Source organism: Carassius auratus, chromosome 19, assembly GCF_003368295.1.
Source record: "Carassius auratus strain Wakin chromosome 19, ASM336829v1, whole genome shotgun sequence".
In the NCBI taxonomy this organism is placed as follows: domain Eukaryota; kingdom Metazoa; phylum Chordata; class Actinopteri; order Cypriniformes; family Cyprinidae; genus Carassius; species Carassius auratus.
The window spans coordinates 14488996-14509917 of NC_039261.1; the positions used below are offsets into that span (position 1 = coordinate 14488996).

The 20922-nt window shown below is 36.5% G+C and overlaps 1 protein-coding gene across 3 annotated transcripts in view; it reads right to left on the reverse strand.

Annotated features, from left to right (window-relative positions):
- gabbr1b (gamma-aminobutyric acid (GABA) B receptor, 1b) overlaps positions 1–20922 on the reverse strand; it is a 118931-nt gene that overhangs the window by 19506 nt on the left and 78503 nt on the right. For 2 of the 3 annotated variants that reach the window (XM_026289062.1, XM_026289061.1), the window contains 6 exons: positions 19790–19853; positions 11743–11820; positions 6003–6153; positions 5206–5338; positions 4336–4452; positions 118–228 (listed from right to left, as the gene is read on the reverse strand). In XM_026289062.1, the coding sequence (XP_026144847.1) occupies positions 118–228; positions 4336–4452; positions 5206–5338; positions 6003–6153; positions 11743–11820; positions 19790–19853 (654 nt within the window). The remainder of the gene's footprint in view (positions 1–117; positions 229–4335; positions 4453–5205; positions 5339–6002; positions 6154–11742; positions 11821–19789; positions 19854–20922) is intronic. The other variant, XM_026289063.1, reaches the window with a different exon arrangement.

Sequence of the window (20922 nt, forward strand, 5' to 3'; positions counted from 1 at the left end):
AACAGAACAGCAGCTCATTCAAAAAATAATTATATGCAACTTGAGGCCAAACATAATAAATCCAACTGTACCTTATTAAAAAAAAACACACACACAAAAACAAGAGTACTGCCATACCTCCACTGTGATGTGCAGGGGATCCACAATCTGCCAAATCATAAGGGACAGGATGTCGATAACCAGCAGGACTCCCACGGTGGCATAGAGCTTCCATGGCTCCAGGTGCTGCTGGGATATAAAAAGACCAGTGAATCAACTTTCCATCCAGGACATTGAAAGACACAGCTTGCGCCATGATTCATAACATCATATAGAGCGTAAGTGCAGAGAGCTTGAAGGGGAAACAATGGCCCATTATCAGGATGCCAATTCAATCCGCCACACGGTGACTGCGCTTTATGGTTTAAATAAGGAAATTGTCTTAAATGGATTTCGGCTGAGATCATAACACTGCAACAAACAGTGGATGGCGTTTGTGAGCAATTAAACATAAAAAGCATTTATTTAAAGAGCAACATAAAAAGCACTTATGTTCTCTGTGACTCGTATTGTTTATCGTCACTTTTGAGAGCTCATAAACCTCAAACACCCCTTCACAACAGCGAGGATGAAAGAACTCACGCCTAGTCAGACAACTGACTCAAGGAATTTTCTGGGTTCAAAACAAGTTAAGTACCAGAGAACTTTGACTCATGCGTCTATTTGAAAAAATAACTGGAATGTACTTTAAATGGACATTTAGGGAGTTTACAAGCAAAAATGTGTTTTTGTTCAAGTGCTTATATTAAAGGGATACTCCACCCTAAAATGAAAATTTTGTCATTAATCACTTACTCCCATGTCGTTCCAAACCTGTAAAAGCTTTGTTCGTCTTCAGAACACAATTTTAGATATTTTGGATGAAAACCGTTGAGGCTTGTGACTGTCCCATAGACTGCCAAGTAAATAACACTGTCAAGGTCCAGTAGAGTATGAAAGACATCGTCAGAACACTCCATCTGCCATCAGTGGTTCAACCTTAACATTATGAAGTAACAACAATACTTTTTGTACACAAATAAAACAAAAATAATGACTTTATTCAACAATTCCTTTGTCAACAGTCTCCTCTGTGTCTCTCCATATCACCGTATCTTCTATGTCAGCCACGTCACAAGGATGCAGGTTTCTTACATGTATTTATGCTTTGATTCGAAAGAAAACCGTGCATCCTTGTGACGCGGCTGATACAGAAGATACGGTGATGGGACAATGGGACATTTACAAGCCTCACAGTTGCCATTCAAAATATCTTAAATTGTGTTCCAAAGATGAACGACATGGGGATAAGTGATTAATGACAAAATTTTCATTTTGGGGTGGAGTATCCCTTTAAGGTCTAAAGGGGCTTCAATGATCCTTTAGGTGGTGGAACTACTATTCTGGGTGGATTACCTTCTGGTTTTGCATTGCTGTAATTTGTGGATGTGTTTTTCTTTAGGTAAACAGACATTCTCTGGTGTTTATATTATATGAATGTTACAGGCGTTACTTCTTGGACATTTTTAGCAATATAGTAATACCAGAAATTGAAATATTCAGTATAATTTTGCCAGACATAGTCTGTTAACACCTATACTATACTCAAAGGTTTAAGATTTGAGGGCTGAATTGCTGTCAAAAACTTTTCTTATTATCAAAATGGTTGAAAATGTTTGTGCGGCTTAATATTTTTTATGGAAGCCATCATACTTTTTCCCCCAACACTCTCAGAAAAAAGGTACAAAATCTGTCACTTTGGCAGTACCTTATACACTTTTGTACCTATCAGGTACTAATAAATACACTTTAGGTACTAATATGTACATTTAAAGTACCAATATGGAATCCTTTAATTACTAAGGTGCACCATTTGAAAAGGTACCGTCTAGGGCTGCACGATATTGGGAAAAAATGATATTGCAATATTTTATTTTTCTGCGATATACTGTATATTGCGATATGAAATCTAATCTAATTTTTTTTTACAAATAAAAATGGGGTGAGCACACTTACATTCTCATTTAAATGATTTAAACATCGATACCATCGTGTCAATTGATTAATATGCGCGAGTGAGAGAGAGCAAGAAAGCGCTCGTGTTGTTTGAATCGTTCTCTCTCTCTCCCGCGCGCTCTCCGCGAATCACATTCGTCAAGGGCCGGGGAGCAGCTGGCCCGTACAAGTTAATGAATAACGGATCAACTACGACAGCCTACATCGCACATCCTGCGATGTGACTATCGTGGATTTGTACATCGCGATATCGATGCTTAAACGACACATCCTGCAGCCCTAGTACCGTCCCATGATAGCTTTTGTACTTTTATTTCTGAGAGTGAAGTTTATTAGATTTTTTTGCTAGAAAGCTAAAAATACCTCTATTTGTTTGAAATAAAAAATATTTTGTAACAATGTAGTAGCAATGCCATTTTTATAAATGTAATGCATTACATATTATGCTAAATGAAAGTATTAATTTATAAAAATAAAACAAAAGTTCCCCCAATCTCCCAACTTAAGTATTTTTTTACAAACTGAGAGACCAAGTCCAAATTATTTTCTATTCCATTTTTTTTGGCATTTCGCAAGAAATTATCTGAGGTATTTAACTTGTTTTGAATGTGTTGAGGGGACATTTTCATGACAATTCACTCCATAAAATCCCCATCACGAGTTCCTCTGTACTTAAAATAGAATGTTTGTCCCAAATATTTATTTCTGTCTTATGCTCTAGAATAAATTCTGAAACTATTCTTTATTCCAAAATTTCCCTTTTGTATCCCAGACAATGCCTTTGAAGAATACACTTCAAACAAACTTACTGATGCTCAGTTTGTTTGTTTTTTAACTTTTCTTTTTAACATTAAAAATTCTCAATAGTGACACTCCAGTCAGAGAAGCACGTTTGAAATTGACTAAGCTGTCAATTTGATGCCCCACTGCACATCACAGATCATTTCTCAATCTCTGAATCCTTTCTTTGTGTAGAGGAAGATAGAAAGAGAGAGAAAGAGAGAGAGAGAGAGAGAGAGCACTCCACAGGGGCTCATGACAAGCTCCTCTCCACCACTAGACAGACGTTCATGAATGCTCAATAATAGGCATTATGTACTTATCCTGAAAATACCTTTCTCCTCTGTCTTTATCTCTATCTTTTCCTTATTTTAGTTATTGTGGCTGCTGTGCATCATGTGTGTGACTGGTGATGTGAGGTCTGCACTTCAAAACATCACTTTCTTAATATTATTTTTAGTCTTTGCATAAAATATTGAAACATACTAAAATAAGACACATTTAAATTAAGAAAACGAATTAACTTTTTTTTTCATTTTTTAAGCATTAATCCATCACAATTTAATGAAGTATATGTAAAGGATCATAAAAAAGTAAGACAAATAACCTTTGTTCAAGATACTCTACATTAGTTAACAAGAACTAACAAAGATAAATATTTGTATAGCTTATAAGTTTAGCACTGTGGGCTAAAATCAACAATAAACAATCCTATATGTATCTACTAACATTACCCATAATTAATGAATGCCACAATAATATCGTGCTCATTGTTAACTGGTGTTAACTAATACATTAACAAATGGGACCTTATTGTAAAGTGTTACAAAAAAATCTAACATAACGAGTTGCAGTGTGTTTGTGGTGATGGAGTGACCGCTGGCTCATCGAGCAGTGCTGTATGATAAATGTGCTGTTTAAAGATGCTCAAGGACAACAGGGGACCCATCTCTATGAGATCAGAGAGAGACGGTGGCTAAGCCAGAGAGGCAGTGGAAGTGAGATGGAGATCTAAAGATGATAACAGAGAGAGGAACGAGATATATACTTTAGAAAGAACAATAATTCCACTATGACATATTGATCATTCCAGAGGCGTACCGAAAGCCCTTGACACGACGGGTCAAGAGTAAATCCCTATGAGGGTTTAAAAGGACAGATCATTTGTCTTGAAATCCCTCAAATTAACCTCACAGTCTTATTTAAGTACCACTTAGATACCATTATATTTTTTTAGTAATATTTTGGTAGCACTTTATTTTACAGTCCTGTTCCTCATGTACATACTATGTACTTATTATAGTAATTACAATAACTATGTAATAACTAGGTACTAACCCTGAACCTACCCCTAAACCTAACCTTACCCCATGTAGTTACCTTGTATTAACAGAACTTTCTTAAATACACTGTAAGTACACTATGTTAGTACACGTACTGTAAAATAAAGTGCAACCAATATTTTTAATAATTATTTTACGTTACGTAATTTAAGATTTTAGTTGTGTAAGCACTACTCACCTTTCTCTTGTCTTTCTTCTCATCCTTCTTTGTGAACACCGTGTGAACCCACCAGATCTTTGTGAACATGCTTCCATAAGCCAAACTGAAGCCAAGTCCAAGCAGCCACAAGCGGAACTAGAAAAAACATTAAAAAAGCCAATATTTCAAGCGTTTAACTTTAAAAGACTTCGAAGTACAGAAATATAATATAAATGCCAAATATAAAAATCCTAAAAATTTTATTGTATTGTGTTTTGTCACATTTTTTAATGTCAAAAGAGTGTTATTAAAGTGTTATTAAACACTTGTTATTAAATTAGTTTTAGTTATTTTCAAGATTAAGTTTAAGTAAGTGTTAAATGTCGCCAAAGGGGAATTAAAAGTAAAAGAATAAAAAATAGTTTTATAAAAGTTCAATAAAGCCAAAACTTTAACAAAAGTGCATTTATTCAAATTAAACTGCAAAAAACAGCTCATTCTATTCTCCAGGCTTTGCTTGGATGCGGTTACAGAAATAAAAGGGATGGTGCAAACTAAATTGAACCTGACGGCAAGCTTGTGACCTGTGAGTAAGTGTAAGAGAAGAGGGCATATATATAGATGTCTGAAAGCAAGGCAGCGAAGCAAGTCTGTTTAATACTTAAGGGTCCGAGAGAGGGTGAAAAATGGTCATGAAAAACTAAATAATTCATGTTTTTTTGATGCAAGAAACCTTGACTAACATCATCAGTGTGAAGGAAATGAAGGGAAAAAAAATCCCTGATATGTCTCCTTAAAACCTTCTGAAGAAGAGTGTTCAGGGAGGTTTTATAAACTCAATTACTAATGCTATAAATAACATCAATATAAATTACAAAACGGTGTTACCCAGAATGCCTGAGCGCATACCTGACAGACCACAGGAAACTGAGAGTTGCGTACATGCAGTCCATCAATTCCCAGAGGAAAAACTGCAGCCAGAGCCATCATACAGCCCACTGCCGTCATGTTATTCAGGTACGGCTGGGAGTTTTGAATGTACCTTTACATACAGACATACATACTACTGAATTAGTAAAAAGATGTGTGTTCAAAAAACAGGTTCATATATTGATGCTAATGTGATGCCTGCTTATATACTGTGATATATATATATATATATATATATATATAGCTTAGCATTATTACCACATGCATATTACATATAATATGGTGTTCCATAGTACTTTTTGGTAATTTTTGTAATAATGAACTCTGGTTCAGCTTATTTAGTTAATCTCCCACAGTGGAATAGGACTTACACTCCTCTGTCTTTTTATCACACAAAGATTCATAGAAGTGCCCACACATTTACTCACATGCATGATGAGATTTGTAAGTGTTCATGGTATTAGCTTAAGCTGTCTGCTGAGAAAATCTTGTTGAAAGGTTAAGTGTCACTAAGATAAAAAAGACTGAAACACCAAACATTAGTCTGAATGTGTCAGTGGAGTTTGAATGCATTAAAATGCATTAGCCTGTTTGAAAATGGCGTGTTTCTACACATTCAGAGTGCTTAAATATGTGAATGAGACCCTTGGAAACACCAGCTAATTGTATGCATGTATCACTCTGTCCTCTGCATTGAACTCACACGTGAGTATGCAATATAAATGAACAGCCGCCTGCAGGCAAGAGCGTATACTTTCATCCACAACTTAACATACCTGACGTTGCTATTGTAGATGTTAAAGGTGAGGCAAACGATCCCCATTAAAATGCCCAAGCCAGCGAAAACAGACACAGAGACGAAGAGTTTTTGTGACAGATATCTGAACTTCTGAATCACCACCGTTTGGTCAGCAGGTGGATCAGAGCCTGGAGAGAGAAATTAGGATTTTTAGTATTCGATTATTTTATAAAGTAGTATTACATTGAAATTATTTGGCAATACTTTCATGAACAACATTGAAAACATTAGATATTAGCTATTTAGTCACTCTAAATAAGGGCTTTTGGAAGAAAGGAGGGGGAAGCGGACTGAAGCAAGTGTGTGTATATATATTTATATATATATATATATATATATATATATATATATATATATATATATACACACACACTCTTATTGCATGTATGTAAACTGCTAATATGTAAGGTAGCGTTCTTGTTCTTAACAAAACTATTAAAAAAACTTTTTTATAATTTGTTTTCCATCAAAATTTTATTTTTTATGTTACCTGAAATAAAATAATTCTAAGTTGAAGTACTAAAATTACTACAGCTAAAACTGACATAAAAATAATAAATGAAAATAAACTAAAGCTAAACAGAGTATTAATAATTATCAGTGTACAGGCTCTTAAAACATATAAGAAAAAAAGACTGATTTAATCACCTAAATCAGTTATTTAATAATACATTGTGGAAAATTCAAAATCTAGGTAACTTATCATACAAATATGACATTTGTTTAAGTTTACGACTGTTATAGCACCACCTATGGTCCGATTTACTTATAATAATCTGTGCATGTGCTCACTTCATTTAATTTATAAGCTTTTGGACATGCCTCTTTTAAAAACGTTTTTGCATAGTTATTGATCTAGAGAGTATAGAGAATTGTGCTGCGGTATTATATTGATTGATTGAGACTGAGTGAAAAATCTAAGACTGGAGTACAATTTTTTTTTTTTGCTTTTGTTTAGTTTTTTTTACAAAATCAAGAATAGTTTTGTTCAAATCAACAGCACTCTACTTTAAATATTAACCCACCGTTTTTAACAAAAAAATAAAAAATAAAATAATTAGCAGTTTACATTTAATGAAGGATTTGACTGACAGCAGTGGTCCTTGAGGCAAAGTTGCTCAGTATGAGGTGATCTATCAAATTATATGTGTTATTAACCTTGTGTAATTGGTGTTAAACATTCATTGGCCAATGGTGGCAAAGTTCTGAGGTATGTGAATGTCCTCATAGGCTCTTGTGGCACTTTGGACAAAAACATGGCATACCAATTTTCAAGTCAATCAGACAAATAGGCCTGTCGTGATAGTCGATAAATCAATTAATCGCACAATAAAAAAAATGAGCTTGATAATTACTTCGGCCGCGATAATTTCTTTTTTCAATTTTTATTTAAGAAATGTAACATGTCATGATGTGGGGTTAGTCTGGAGCGCAGCCTGTGGACAGCCCGCAGCAGAACACACTCTCTCCGATGGCACAGATGTTCGGGGAATAAAGAGAAAACATCTCACTAGAGTGACCAGCTTTGGGATGCACCTTATATTTGCTTGTGGATGTTTCCGTTGCAAGTGATACAGTATTGTACTTGCACTACTGCTTTATTTCAACACCGCGTAGCACATTTTGCAAGTAACTTCGTTGCCCTTTCTGTTGAAAAGGGCCTACTTTTCGCTCGCTTCATTTTTAATTAAATCTGAGGCATTCGTTTTGCACTTGAAGTACACAAACAATACTATTGTAAAAACACAATAGTTCAGTAAAAACAAGGGCTTTCAATGGTAATGCATTAACGCATGCGATTAATTCAAAACCCTTAACGAGTTAAATTTAACGCAATTAACGCAAAATTACTGAAACTCAATTTCGATAATGTTTTGATTTGTCTTGTGTATGTTTCTGTGTTTAGTCAGTGTGCACAAATTTATCAATTATAACTTCATTTGGTTCTTTGGTGTCCTTTTTGAGTCTCCCAGGTGTCCTTTTCTTGAAAAGATATCTAAATTTATCTTGAATTAAGGTTATAGAAAATACAGTTTTGTGATCTGCAATCTTTTGGTTTACTTCGCTGGATATAGTAAATAATGACAAAATTAAGGCATTAAGCAAGATAAATGGGATATGCTTAATTTCATGATAAGTGTGCAATCAATCATGATTAATTGCACCCTTTTTGTGTGATTACTCGCGATTAATCGCACACTTATCACTTATTACATTTTTTTATCTACTGACAGCCCTAGTAAAAACAAAAACAATAGTACATAAACAATGCTTAAAAATAGTTATGTTATTTACTTTGTTTTGTTTACTTATTTATGCAATAATCATGTATATTTAAATAATGAAACAACTGAGCAAAAGAAAGAAAAGGAGAACAGCTCTGAACCTCTGTTTTTAGAGCCACAAATGAGTCACTTTACCTCCCTCTCTGCCTCTTGTTCTCTCTCTCTTAATAAACTGGCTGCATTTCAGAGTCTGCAGAGAGAGCGATAGCTATCGAATTTCACCTCACTGCCACTTGACTAAAGCTTCTCCCCCTTTGGTCTCTGTGAAGTGATAACATCGCAGACTGTTTCACTGCCTCCAGATGGGTAATCGGCTGGCCAATTGGCAACAAAAAAGGACATCAGGGTGCACTGTGGTCAGCTTCCTTCAATGGGTGGGCAGCACATAAGACGTGCACTGGAGACACGTTCTTTTGCGAGTGACAAATTGGCTGGGGACCACACGGCTTGTTACATCTATCTCTCAAGCTGTTTGTTTTTATAGAGCCCAGCTCCAGGACTCATATTGCCCATGCGGTCCCACAGGAACCCCTCACTAGAGCATCTGATAAGCACAGCAACTGTCAGTCTTAATTAGAAGTTCACGTAAGGCCATCTCCCTCGTGGATCTCGCTGATATTGATTAAAGGAGAGCAGGAGATCCAACCGAATGTGCCCGCTCGCGGCACAAGACAGCCAACAGATCCTGGGATGCTGAGAAACAGTGTGGAGCTGCGCTGATGCTGGAACAATCTCAACAGACAGGCCCAGGATGTGATATGGCACGACACAAGTTTTAAGTGGTTTGTGGAAATAGAAAGTGGTTGCTATGGTGTCTCAGGTCAGAATGTTAACGCTGCAGTGTTGCTATGGTGTTAAAATTAACTCGCGATCCATGTGGAGCTGCAGTCCTTGAGGAACTGAGTGAACGCATTTACTCTGATAACACAATTCATATACATTAGCAGTCTGTTGGGTGTCGATTATACATGAAATGGGGTTGGAAACCCATTTACTTCCATAAAGTGAAATAGTGAGAATAGAGTGAAACTTGATTTGGATCTAATTTGTAATTGATTAGATTATAAAACGAAGCTGGGGATGGTGATGTCAGCCAAAAAATGAAGTCATTTCAGACACCGTGCACTATTATAATGATGGAAACTTGTTTACATGCACAGATAAGAGCAGTAATGTGCATTAAAGGGATAGTCATTAATTACTCACCCTCATGTTGTTCCAAACCCATATGACCTTGATTCATCAGAACACAATTTAAGATATTTTTTATGAAATCCAAGAGCTTTCTGACCTTGCACAGACATCAACACAACTACGACATTCAAGGCCCAGAAAGGATATCGTTAAAATAGTCCATGTGACATCAGGGGTTCAGCTTTAATTTTATGAAGCTTTTTGTCCACAAAGAAAACAAAAAATAGTGACTTTATTCAACAATTTATTTTCTTCCATATCAGCCTTTGGCGCATGTTAATGAGAGTTGTATTCTTGAAATTTATGGGTGAAACACTGATGTCAAATGGACTATCTTAATTATTTCTTTACTCCCTTTCTGGTCCTTGAACGTGGTTATTACATTGCCGTCTATGGAGGGTCAGGAAGCTCTCGGATTTCATCAAAAAATTCAGAATTTGTGTATCAAAGATGAACAGAGGTCTTAAGGGTTTGGAACGACATGAGATTGCATAATTAATGACAAAATGATCTTTTTTTGGTTGAACTAACCCTTTAAAGGAATAGTTCTCCCAAAAATGAAAATACTGTAAAACATTGATTTCAAGGTCTCTAATGCAATTCAGATCCACATTGAACGTGGTTGTAAATGTGTGTGCATCCATCGAGCTCATGCTGTTTAATACCCCTCCCTGTCCTTGATGGTGGAATCGGGATTGTATGTTTCCATGACGACCAAGACCCATCGATGAGCAAACAGGGCGCAGATGCAGTGGTTGTCAGGGGCGACCGGCGAGAGCGAGAGAGAACAAGCGAGGCCAGTGAAGTGGATGGGTAACAGCGAGAAACACTTGAACATAAAGATTCAAACAAAAACGTTCCCACTCAGCTGGGAGATGAAGGAACGTAACCTTCACTTTGCAGTGGGTATGAACACGAGGGAGAATATCTGAACAAGCGATGATCGGTCAACATGTGCCGTCCAATCTGGAGCAAAGTCATCCTCTCCTTCAAGAGGCCTTTATTTCAGCACTGATTATTTTTAGCTCCGTCTCTCTGGAATACGCCGTCCGGGAGCATCAGTGACCACTGCAGCAAGGTGAAAACGTGGGTGTGATGGGCAGCACTTATGTCTAACATCTTCTATTTCTGATGATCTTGCATTCCTGTTCACCTCGTCGCGATTAAACAGTGACCTTTCGCCTCACCGTCAGACTTGCTGCGACCTGCAGTCTGGCACAGTCAAGGGTTGCTGTTAATGCGATGACCTCCAAAGAGATCTACCATCGACAACTAACGCAAAAGTTAAAGGTGCCAGACTCTGCAAGCCAAAACAATTTAAAACAGGTTCCCCTGGAAAGGCTTGTGAAAAACACAATTAGCGCATTTTGCAAATGACGTCGTACTACAGTTGCCATGGTGCCTGCTGCTTTGCTGAGTTTTTAATAAGCTAATAAGCAAGTTCAAAACTGTGCAAACCCACCAACAGCACATATAGGGAAATGTCTCGGGATAGAAATGGTCACATAATGAGCTTGGTGATGTGGCCTCGTATCGCCAAAATTATAAACCAACAAACCCAGGCTGCTATCACAAAGCTCAAGGATGTTTTTCAAAACCGCAAGCTCTGTTCGTAGCCTGTGAGGATTTAAATAACAGGCAATGACAATCAGCTAAGGCTCGTCGTGATGCCTGTGCTGATTGGACGATTCGTGCTCGTCCAGTCAAGGTTAGCACGTGCTGGGAGGCAGCTGGGGAACAGCCTGGGCCGTTTCTGATTCGTGTTGTTTTTTTTATCTGTCAGTTGGCATCTTCTCAGTGCACCATCATCAACTGGTCATCAAATACAATCTAAAAGATTAAATTAAACTATCACTCATTGTATATTGCATGCAATTTTTTATCAGTGCGCTTGCTCAATTTATGATTGGAATTAACTCCTGGCAGTTTTCTAATGGCATACATTTGTCTTTTTTTGTTGAGCCGTGCAGAGCTCCCGCAGTGCGGCTGCCCTCATGGACAGAATGCTGAACAGAATTTGACTGACTGATTGATTAATGCCCCGTAACAGCCTGTCTTCCGCAGTTCTCTTAGTTTTGGGGGCGGGGCCTAAAGCGTGCAGCTGTGACACTGGGAGAGATGCAGATGAGCAGCGAGAGTGATAATGTGAGTGATTGTGTGAGAGGAGGTTTAAAAGTGCTTGAGACAGTGATAAACAAGAGCATATATGGGAGATGAGAGAGACGAATGTGTCCTCACCTATCCACCTGTCATTCCCATACCAAGAGAGATTGCCTTTGGTCATATCGAAGTATCCAATCTTCTTGTAGCTTCCTCCTGCAGAGAGAAAGGGAGAGAGTGCATTTCAGAAATAGTTTAGAGTCATCATCAAATGGCATTTGCAAAGCATTTTTCCTCTATAATGTGACATGTTTTTGAGAGAGGGTATTTAAGGAGGGAAAACATTTTATTGACTTCATTTTATCCACTGGGAATTCAGCTTTACGCAAATTAGCAGAGATGTGAAGTGGAGACTAGAAGTGGGAGTGCAGGGTGACCCCGTTAACATGCACTTAAGAAAATGCTTTATTTCAGAATTCTGAAACATCATGAAAACATGAACATTTTCTGTATGTTGCCTAGTTCACCCTAAAATGAACATTTACTCATAATGTACGTACCCTTATGTCATTCAAAACCTGTAAGTCTTTAATAATATTAATATTCACAACACAAATAAAGAGAGGTTTAATATTGTCTCATAATTGATAGTCCATCCAACTAAAACATTAAAACTGCAAACAAAATCCATATGAATTAAGGCTAGGTCTACATTAATCTGGATGCATTTGAAATTGGCGTTTTCATTTTAAAACGCTCTCCGTCCAAACTACTGTTTACAAGCATTTTGCAAACTTTGTCTCATCCACACTGAAACATCAGAAAAGGTTAAATTCGCTTTCTGCGCATACACAAAGCTTTAAAAAAGCTCACTGCAGACATGATTCGCTTTTATGCAGTTCTTCTGACAGGATTATTTTATTTACAAAAGAACCCACCATTCACTGACGCCCAGACTCACGATTGTATGTCTCATCTAAAACACAACTGCCCTCATGTTTTGCCACAAATAACAATTGCGAGTAAATTTGTTAAAATATATTTCAGTATGTTTACATTCCTTGAAAAAGCGGTGTGTTTCCCAAATAAATTTTTAGTTTCTTTACGTTCTCTCGCAAAAGCACTGAAATACAGTTTTCTCTGCAAAGGATGTAATTCTTTGTACATTTGAGGTTCTCTTTACCATATCTGATGTGCTCTGTGTTTACATGTTTTTTTATGTAAATTAAATCCTAAACTCGAAAATCTGTTCATCATATAAAATGATCGTGTCTACTGTCCTTATCTAAAACTTGGATTAAACCACATAATTGATATGAATTACTGTTATGACCTCTTTATAAACTTTTAGAAGCCTGACAATTTTGGTTGTGTAGACTTTCAATAAATGCAATAAGAGAATATTTATTATAACTTAATTTGTGTTTCGAAGATGAATAAAAGTATTATGGGTTTGGGTTTCACTGTTCTCTACATTCTAAGTCATATCTAGGGATCAGTGTCTGAGTCAGATGTCTAAAACTTTTCTGACAACTGGAGTTTGAGTCTGATTTCTGACCGACTGTCACGTGGAGGTTAGGGATGAACTCAAGCGCAGACAGGATGAACAACACACAGGATTTATTGATGCCACAAGGGAAAAACAAAACCCACGAGGGGGAAAACCATGACTAGGGCAAAGACAGATAATATAACAAGACTAGGAACACACAATAAACAAAAGACTCTTCACACAGGAACTCTAACTAAAGGTAAACAATCACAAGACTCACGACTTATCGTCAAAGTGCAACAAAGTAACAATGAACCGCACAGGACAGTGAGCACAAGGGGATAGAAATAAGGAGACTAATCATAACATAACAGGTGACACAGGTAAAGCAATAATGACAAAACTAGGGTAACAAGGGGGCGGGGCAAGGAAACGAGACAACACAAGCACATGGCCCAACGACCAGGCCATGTGCTTGCACACAAAACACGGGTCTGTCATGATCCTGCCTCAAGACTAGAGAAAACCCAAGGACACGAGGGCAGAATCATGACACCGACTCCTTTAAGTCATGAATCATTTGTTTGTGAATCAGACTACCATGGCATGGTCATGCTGAATGTTTGTTGCTGAATACACCTCAATAGAAATCTGTTAATTCATTGTCTTTATTTATTGCTTCTCTTTTATCACATTAATTGTAAAGTTGACATTTAACAAACATTATAAAAATCACTCATTTTTTGGTTTAAAAAAAAAATCTGACATCAGATTCAAGAATCAGTTCCTGATTCCCAATTCCTCCCACTTCAGAAGAGGCTGAGGGTCAAGATCTGTAGAGTGTGACTGACTATCACTGACTATTATTGCTGTAACTTTTTCTAAAATTCAAAGTAATGAGTATTAAATTGGAAAGGTTTTATAAAAGCTAGGTTGCAAGTAGCCTAAAGTATTGACTAAAGTATGTGGCTGTTATGTATAACATTAACTAGTCTGCACAGCTTAAGTGAACTTAAACAAAAAAATTATCATTAAAGATAATATATTTTAAATCATTTACAAAAAAGACCAGGAGTAAGTTTTACAAAACTAAACAGTCAATTTTGATTTCACGTTGACTTCCAGAGATGCAGGGAGGCTGAAAACAGGTAAAAGGAGAGTTTTAAGGGAGGAACAAAGGAAAGAGAAACGTCACTACACATTGCTGTAAATCAATAAGGTGAAGCTGGATCAGATTTAGGGCAGTCTTTAGAGACCAAACAACACTTGGATTAGACAAACAGACTGAAAACAGATCCATCATCATCAATCCTTATTTTCCAGCAGGCGTATCAGCAGAGCTTTTGATGAGAATGCACAATAGGGTTGCTCTCCTTTAAAATCAGCTTTATAGAGAGCGCTGTAATTGCGTCCCACCGTATCAGCAGTGCTCGAGAGAGGACCGTAAGACAGAGGAATTTATCTTCTGTTACATTCTCTCCCTCCTGCTCCAATTCTCTGTTTTCTTTCATGCACACTCTCCCTCTCTTTCTCAAACACACACTGCTGGGCATCAGAGATCTGTGCAGGGCTCTGAGGGCCTCCACCCCCAAACACAACAAGAAATTAGCTTAAGTAAGAACCATTATAATTATCAGGTGATCATTAAGCATAATTACTCTAGTCAGCTTGGGCTTTCCCCTGGGAGATTTGAAAAAGAGGCAAAAGAGAGGAAGAAAGAAAGGCTCCGGAAGCGCTGTATGATCCAGGCATGAGAAGAAACACCTAAAAGACTGTTCCACCATAAAGATTGTATCAGCTTAGCTCGCTGTGGTTCCTGGTTGTAGATCATCCAGCAACGGACTCAATGTTCACAATTCTTCCTACATTAACCTAGCTTTCTGAAAGTAACTTTTGCATGGGCAAGCATCTCTCACAATTTTGGTGGACTCTTTTGACTTAGAATAGAATACAACAACACATCAATGCTCTAGCAAACACTTAGCAATGATATAACATTGTGAAGGTGACTTTTGATGGGCAAGCTCAACTTACATTATGGTGCTCCAGGAAGAAACCACCAAGAAATAACACAAAACACCCTATCAACTGCACAACAACACCGTAGCAGAGGCACTGTAATGACTTCTGCAACACTGTGGCAGAGTGGCAGTGAGTTCTGGAGGGGCAACTATTCATATTTTCTTCAGAAAATGTTAAAATCTAGTTCTATTTTTTATTGTGTCAAACAATGAGGGATTGACGTAGGATCTGGGCACCGGCATAGACACAAAGAGATGTGACAGATTGAACAGGGGAACACAGGCACACTGATCAAAAAGAGAGCTTCTGAAATGACGCCAATACAAAGACTGAAAACAAAAAGACAGGAGAGAGAAAAGGATCCAATCTGCATGCGACAGCTGAGGTTGCAGTCACAATGCATTCATCACTTGAGTAGGTTAACAAGCAAATGAAGGGAGAGATGCCCCTGTCACCATGTCTGGAAGTTCAAATGGAATACTTAAGTCTGGAAATAAGCCTGCATGGCATATGTGGCTTCCATTGGTATTCCAGATGCTGGCTGTATAAATGTTTCTTTCCAAAAGATGGTTTTGAAGTTGACCGGTCATTCTTATGATGCTTACCTTGTTAGACTTTCAATCCCACAACACTGACATCCTCAAAGAAGATCTAAACATCTGTGATGAGGCTTGGATTCTTGTTAACCTTTGCCAGACTAGGCCAAAAGCCCAATCTGACCAAACTGTCATATTCATGAAGAGTTGTAGCAGCTTCAGGAACTTTCATCGAGCAATGATAGAGGTCACTGTGCTCCTGTGAACCTTTAATACTATCATTTATTTTACACTGGCATCCACATTTATACACTGACACAACTCTGTCAGAGGTTTATAGAGAGATATTTTAACCCGGTGCAGGTTTTGCTCCATCATGCACTGTGAACTATGAGACTTTATATATGTTTTGATGCTCCTTTGTTTCATGCATGAGGGAATGACCTAAGGAAACTGGTTTCATACAGGCACCATGATGTCATTTAATGGTTTCACGCTTTAGAATAGGGAACACATATTCACTATTAACTAAGAGTTTTCCCTCAATAAAGTCATAATTTGCTGCTTATTAAAGGATTACTTAACTTCAGGAATAAAATTTCCTGGTAACTTACTCACCCCCATGTCATCCAAGATGTTCATGTCTTTCTTCAGTTGAAAAGAAATTCCAGGATTTTTCTCCATGTAGTTTAATTCAATCAGAGCCAATGGGTTTATAAGGTCCAAATTGCAGTTTCAATGCACCTTCAAAGGGCTCTTAGGCGAGGATCAAACAAAATGATTGGTCGTTTCCTAAAAATAAAAATGCATATACTTTTTAACCACAAATGCTCATCTTGCACTAGCTCTGCCATGCATGACTTCATCCAGTGCATAATCACGTTGGAAAAGTCACGTGGTTGGGTTTTTCTCTGTGTACTTCTGTTCAAAAAGGTAGGGTAGGGCAAAAAACTTTATTCAATTGTTTTCCTCCAGCGTGTTTTTTTTTTTTTTTTTGTAAAGGGCATTTGACTTTCTTTACAAGTTCGCTTTGTAAACACTGGGTCGGTACTTATGCCTACGTCACGTGTTACACTTTTAACGTAATTATGTAATGTGTGAGGTTGAGCTAGTGCAAGATGAATATTTGTGGTTAAAAAGTATATAATTTTTTGTTTTTTAGAAAATGGACTATCATTTTGCTAGATAAGACCTGTGTAGATTGTGTTGAGCCCTTTAAAGCTGCATTGGAACTGCAATTTGGACCTTCAATTTGGATCCCTGTTGAAGTCCACTATATGGAGAAGAATCCTGGAATGTTTTCCTCAAAAACCTTAAATTCTTTTCTACTGAAGAAAGAAAGAAATAAACATCTTGGATATCATGGGGATCAGGAAATTATCAGGATTTTTTTATCTGGAAATGAACTAATCCTTTATTAGTTAGCAAGATAGTTGTAAAGTTTAAGTATTGGGTCGGGTTAATGGATATAAAATATAGTGATGCAGAATAAGGCATTGATGTGGTTTATAAATACTAAATAACAGGCAATATGCTAGCATGCTAATAAGAAACTAGTTAAATGAGTCATTTGATGTGATTTCAAATTTTCCTTTCTCTTTGGAGTGTTATAAGTTGTTTGTGAATAGATAAGATCCCTAAAGTTGCAAAGACTGATCTCAAACCAAAGAGATATTCTTTATAAAAGTCAAGACTTGTCCACGCCCTCCTAAAATGCCTAGTTTAAACAAGCCAACACGTCTACATCACTGTGTGGGAAGATTTGCATAACGCCGCCCAAATGTTCATGCAAAGAAAGAAAGTGTAGTATTGTTGCAGCTGACATTTCATGGAGATGATGTGCATTTCATTGTGAAAGCAAAAATACTTTGCTTGGTTTTCAGTACACGAAAATGAGTACACGACTAGCAATCAGTGGTTAAGTTATATTTATACTACAGGGCCAATGAATGCTTGAATCTGACTTGGTATAAAATAATGTTGTTGTTTTTTTTTACCTTAAACCAAATAAACACATTTTAAATACACAAAATAATGTTCTTGTTTTTTTAGCAATGTCATATTTTAATAGTGAGAATTGGTCCTTAAAGTGTTAACACTTTAAGTGCTCATGTTTCAGTATAAAAATCATTTTTTGAAATACATTAATTATTTAACTTCTTTTAACCCCACCATCAGACCTACACACACAGTAATGTGGTAAATCACAGCTGAAAAAATGCTACCCACACGGAGGTAAGAAGGCAGCCAGGCACGTCTGAATCCAATTTTTGCATAACATCCTGTCTACTAAGATGCTTTCATCTAGTTGGCTTCTGAAGGAAGAATATATGTATTCCTTCTTTGATATCCCATATCTGTGCATGAGGCTTTGTGGGTTGGTGGAAAGAATAAAAATGGCATCGTAAGGAGTATAATATTATTTATAAATTCCCAATGTTTCAACATGATGCAATTTCAACAGAGAAATTAATTTTTTTTAGATTGCATTTTTTCTTGTGGCAGCTTTTAGCAAAAAGTGGGCTGCAGGATGACTTAAAATTTGTTATATTGTTATTAACACTTATTATTGTCCTCAGGAACTCAATTTTAATGTCATAGAAAAGGTCCTGATTACTTATGCAGGTAAGCAAGCTATGAATCAGAACTAATGGAACAATATGTCCTAGACAGATGAGACAAAGGTAGAGCCGACTGGTCACAATACCAGACATGTGGAGACCAAAAAGTGCTTTGATTGCTTTGATAAAAAGACCCTTGCAGCAACTGTAAAGCTTGCTGGTGGAAGCTTTATTGGTTTGGGGTTACTTTCTGTCTCAGGCCCTGTCAGCTTGGCATCACAGGGTAAACCATGAATCCCACATTGTACCAGAGGACTAAACCACGTGAGACAGTCTGTCAAAAAGTTAAAGCTGAAATGTAGACATGTACAAAGCAGACTTTGCAATAAAATGACTCAAAACCCTCAAGCATAACCACAAAAATAGTCAAAAACAAAGACGAAATGCTGGGCTATCGATTGAAATCCAAGATCTCAACCTCACAGAAGTGGTGTGGGGAGACTTGAAAAAGACTGTACATGCAGAAAAGCACACAGTCAAGAGATCTGCATGGAATATAAAGCAAAGATGTGCTAATGTAGGGCACAGATACACTTAAAACACCTACAAGCAGTGACTTCTGCTATGAGTACATTGAAGCAGGTATCTTTCCACAGAAGACTATTGCAGCTCACTTCTTTTTACTCTGTTATAAATTCTTACTTCTGTTCAGGGTGAACTAAGTGTGCATTTCTCTACTTTAAAAAGTTTTAGACCCAAAGAAATACATAGTTCTTTTGTAAAATATGATCAAAATGATACAGGCTCCTACAAGATGAAGACTCCATTCATATAAGTGACCTAGAAACTGTTTTAAAGAGTTGTGCCATGTTAAGATCAGATTAACAACTGCATACTATTCACTACATCACAGTTTACCCCATAATTTGACTCGTTTATAGGTGACAAATACACCTTCCAATGATGGCATCAGAAACCTTTTTTAAAGTCCAAAACAAATGTCATATCGGCCAACGAAGAAAAAAAGAAAGTGCAACATTATGCATAGATATCCATATGTAAATGTATTTTTTTTTTTGATCATATAAAAAAGTACACACAAAAATGAATGGTTTAAAAAAAAATCTAATTTAGTCTGGATATGACAGTGCCTTCTGATCCACCATGTCTACTAAAATATTCAGTGAATTGTATTAAGTTTTCACGCACATGAAATTTTGTTCTCTTCAATCGTTTTTTTGACAGTGCATGAGAGCTGTGTAAAAAAAAAGATACTGAGCTAAAAAAAAAAAAAAACTATTCAAGAGTCGTTTCTCTGGCTTTGGCAAAATGATTACAGCTCTGGAGCTTTTGAACCTAGGAAAATAAGTGTTTTATCTGACACCTGTGCTACTCTCCAAATGGAGCAAGAACAATGATCGCAGAGTCGTTCATCATTTTAGAATTGAGCAGAAGCAACCATGCATACAGGCTACACCTGCTGTCCACACTCACTCTCATTTACCCTTTATTATATCTGTACCTATCTGTTTTCAGGGGGAAATTAATCATAAAATGACTTTTGTTTTGCTCACCTTGCAGCTGTTCGATGAGGGTCCATGCCATTCTGGAGCCCTGGGCATCAAACACCACATGACCCTGAAAGAGAACACAAACATTTTTTATACTGCTGTGTCTATCACTCTCTTAAAATTGAGTATACTGTAGTATTATTTACATGCTACTGTGGTTTTCATCAATGTTTTGAATTATTATTCTTTTTTTTATTTTCAGTTTACATTTTAATTTTAGTTTGACCCTGCAAATATTTAGATTCAACCCGATAAGAAATCACACACACACACACACACACACACACACACACACACACACATATATATATACATACATACATACATACATACATACACATACATATGTGTATATATATATATATATATATATATATGCTTGGATATTTGTTCTTGTTGAAGATTAGATTTGATACGTTAGGCTTTTATTTAAACATTGGTGAGAATATGCAAATATGCAATTTGGTGCAGTTGCTTATATTAATATTGCTAAAAGGTAAGATGAACTCTCATAGCTTGTAATGTAATATCAGTGAGATCTTTATAACAGTTTAACAGACTAACTACATAAAATACATATAAATATCAGTTGTCTCTCAATATCTCCAAATAATATGACTCAGTAAGATAATATTTTAATGTTTAGTTTAATTATGATCAAAGTTCAATAGTTTTTATTGTGGGGGCAAAACATTTAATATCATAGTATTATAATACAATGATGACTGGGAGATGAACAAATAAACCTGATATTTGATACTCAAATTTTAACATGATGTTTCTAAAAATGATGTATGAATAATCAAGTAAGCCTAAGTTGCTTCAGTCTAGAAAGTGTTCATCTTGAAATGTTACTAACAATATTACTTTATTAAAATCAGTAAAGATGCGCACACATGTACAGTAGAAGATTGAGTGCAGTAAGTATTTCAGAAAAGTTTTAATCGTCAATAATTTAGATGTTTGTGTATTTTGAAATATTTCAATTTTATTATTTTATTATTCCAGCTTAATTAACTGCATTTTTTGCTAGATTTAATTTACAATAACAGCATTAGTTTGCATATTAGTTTTACTGTAGTATCACAATTGTGTATCACTAAATATGATTACTGACTACTGATTACTGATTAATG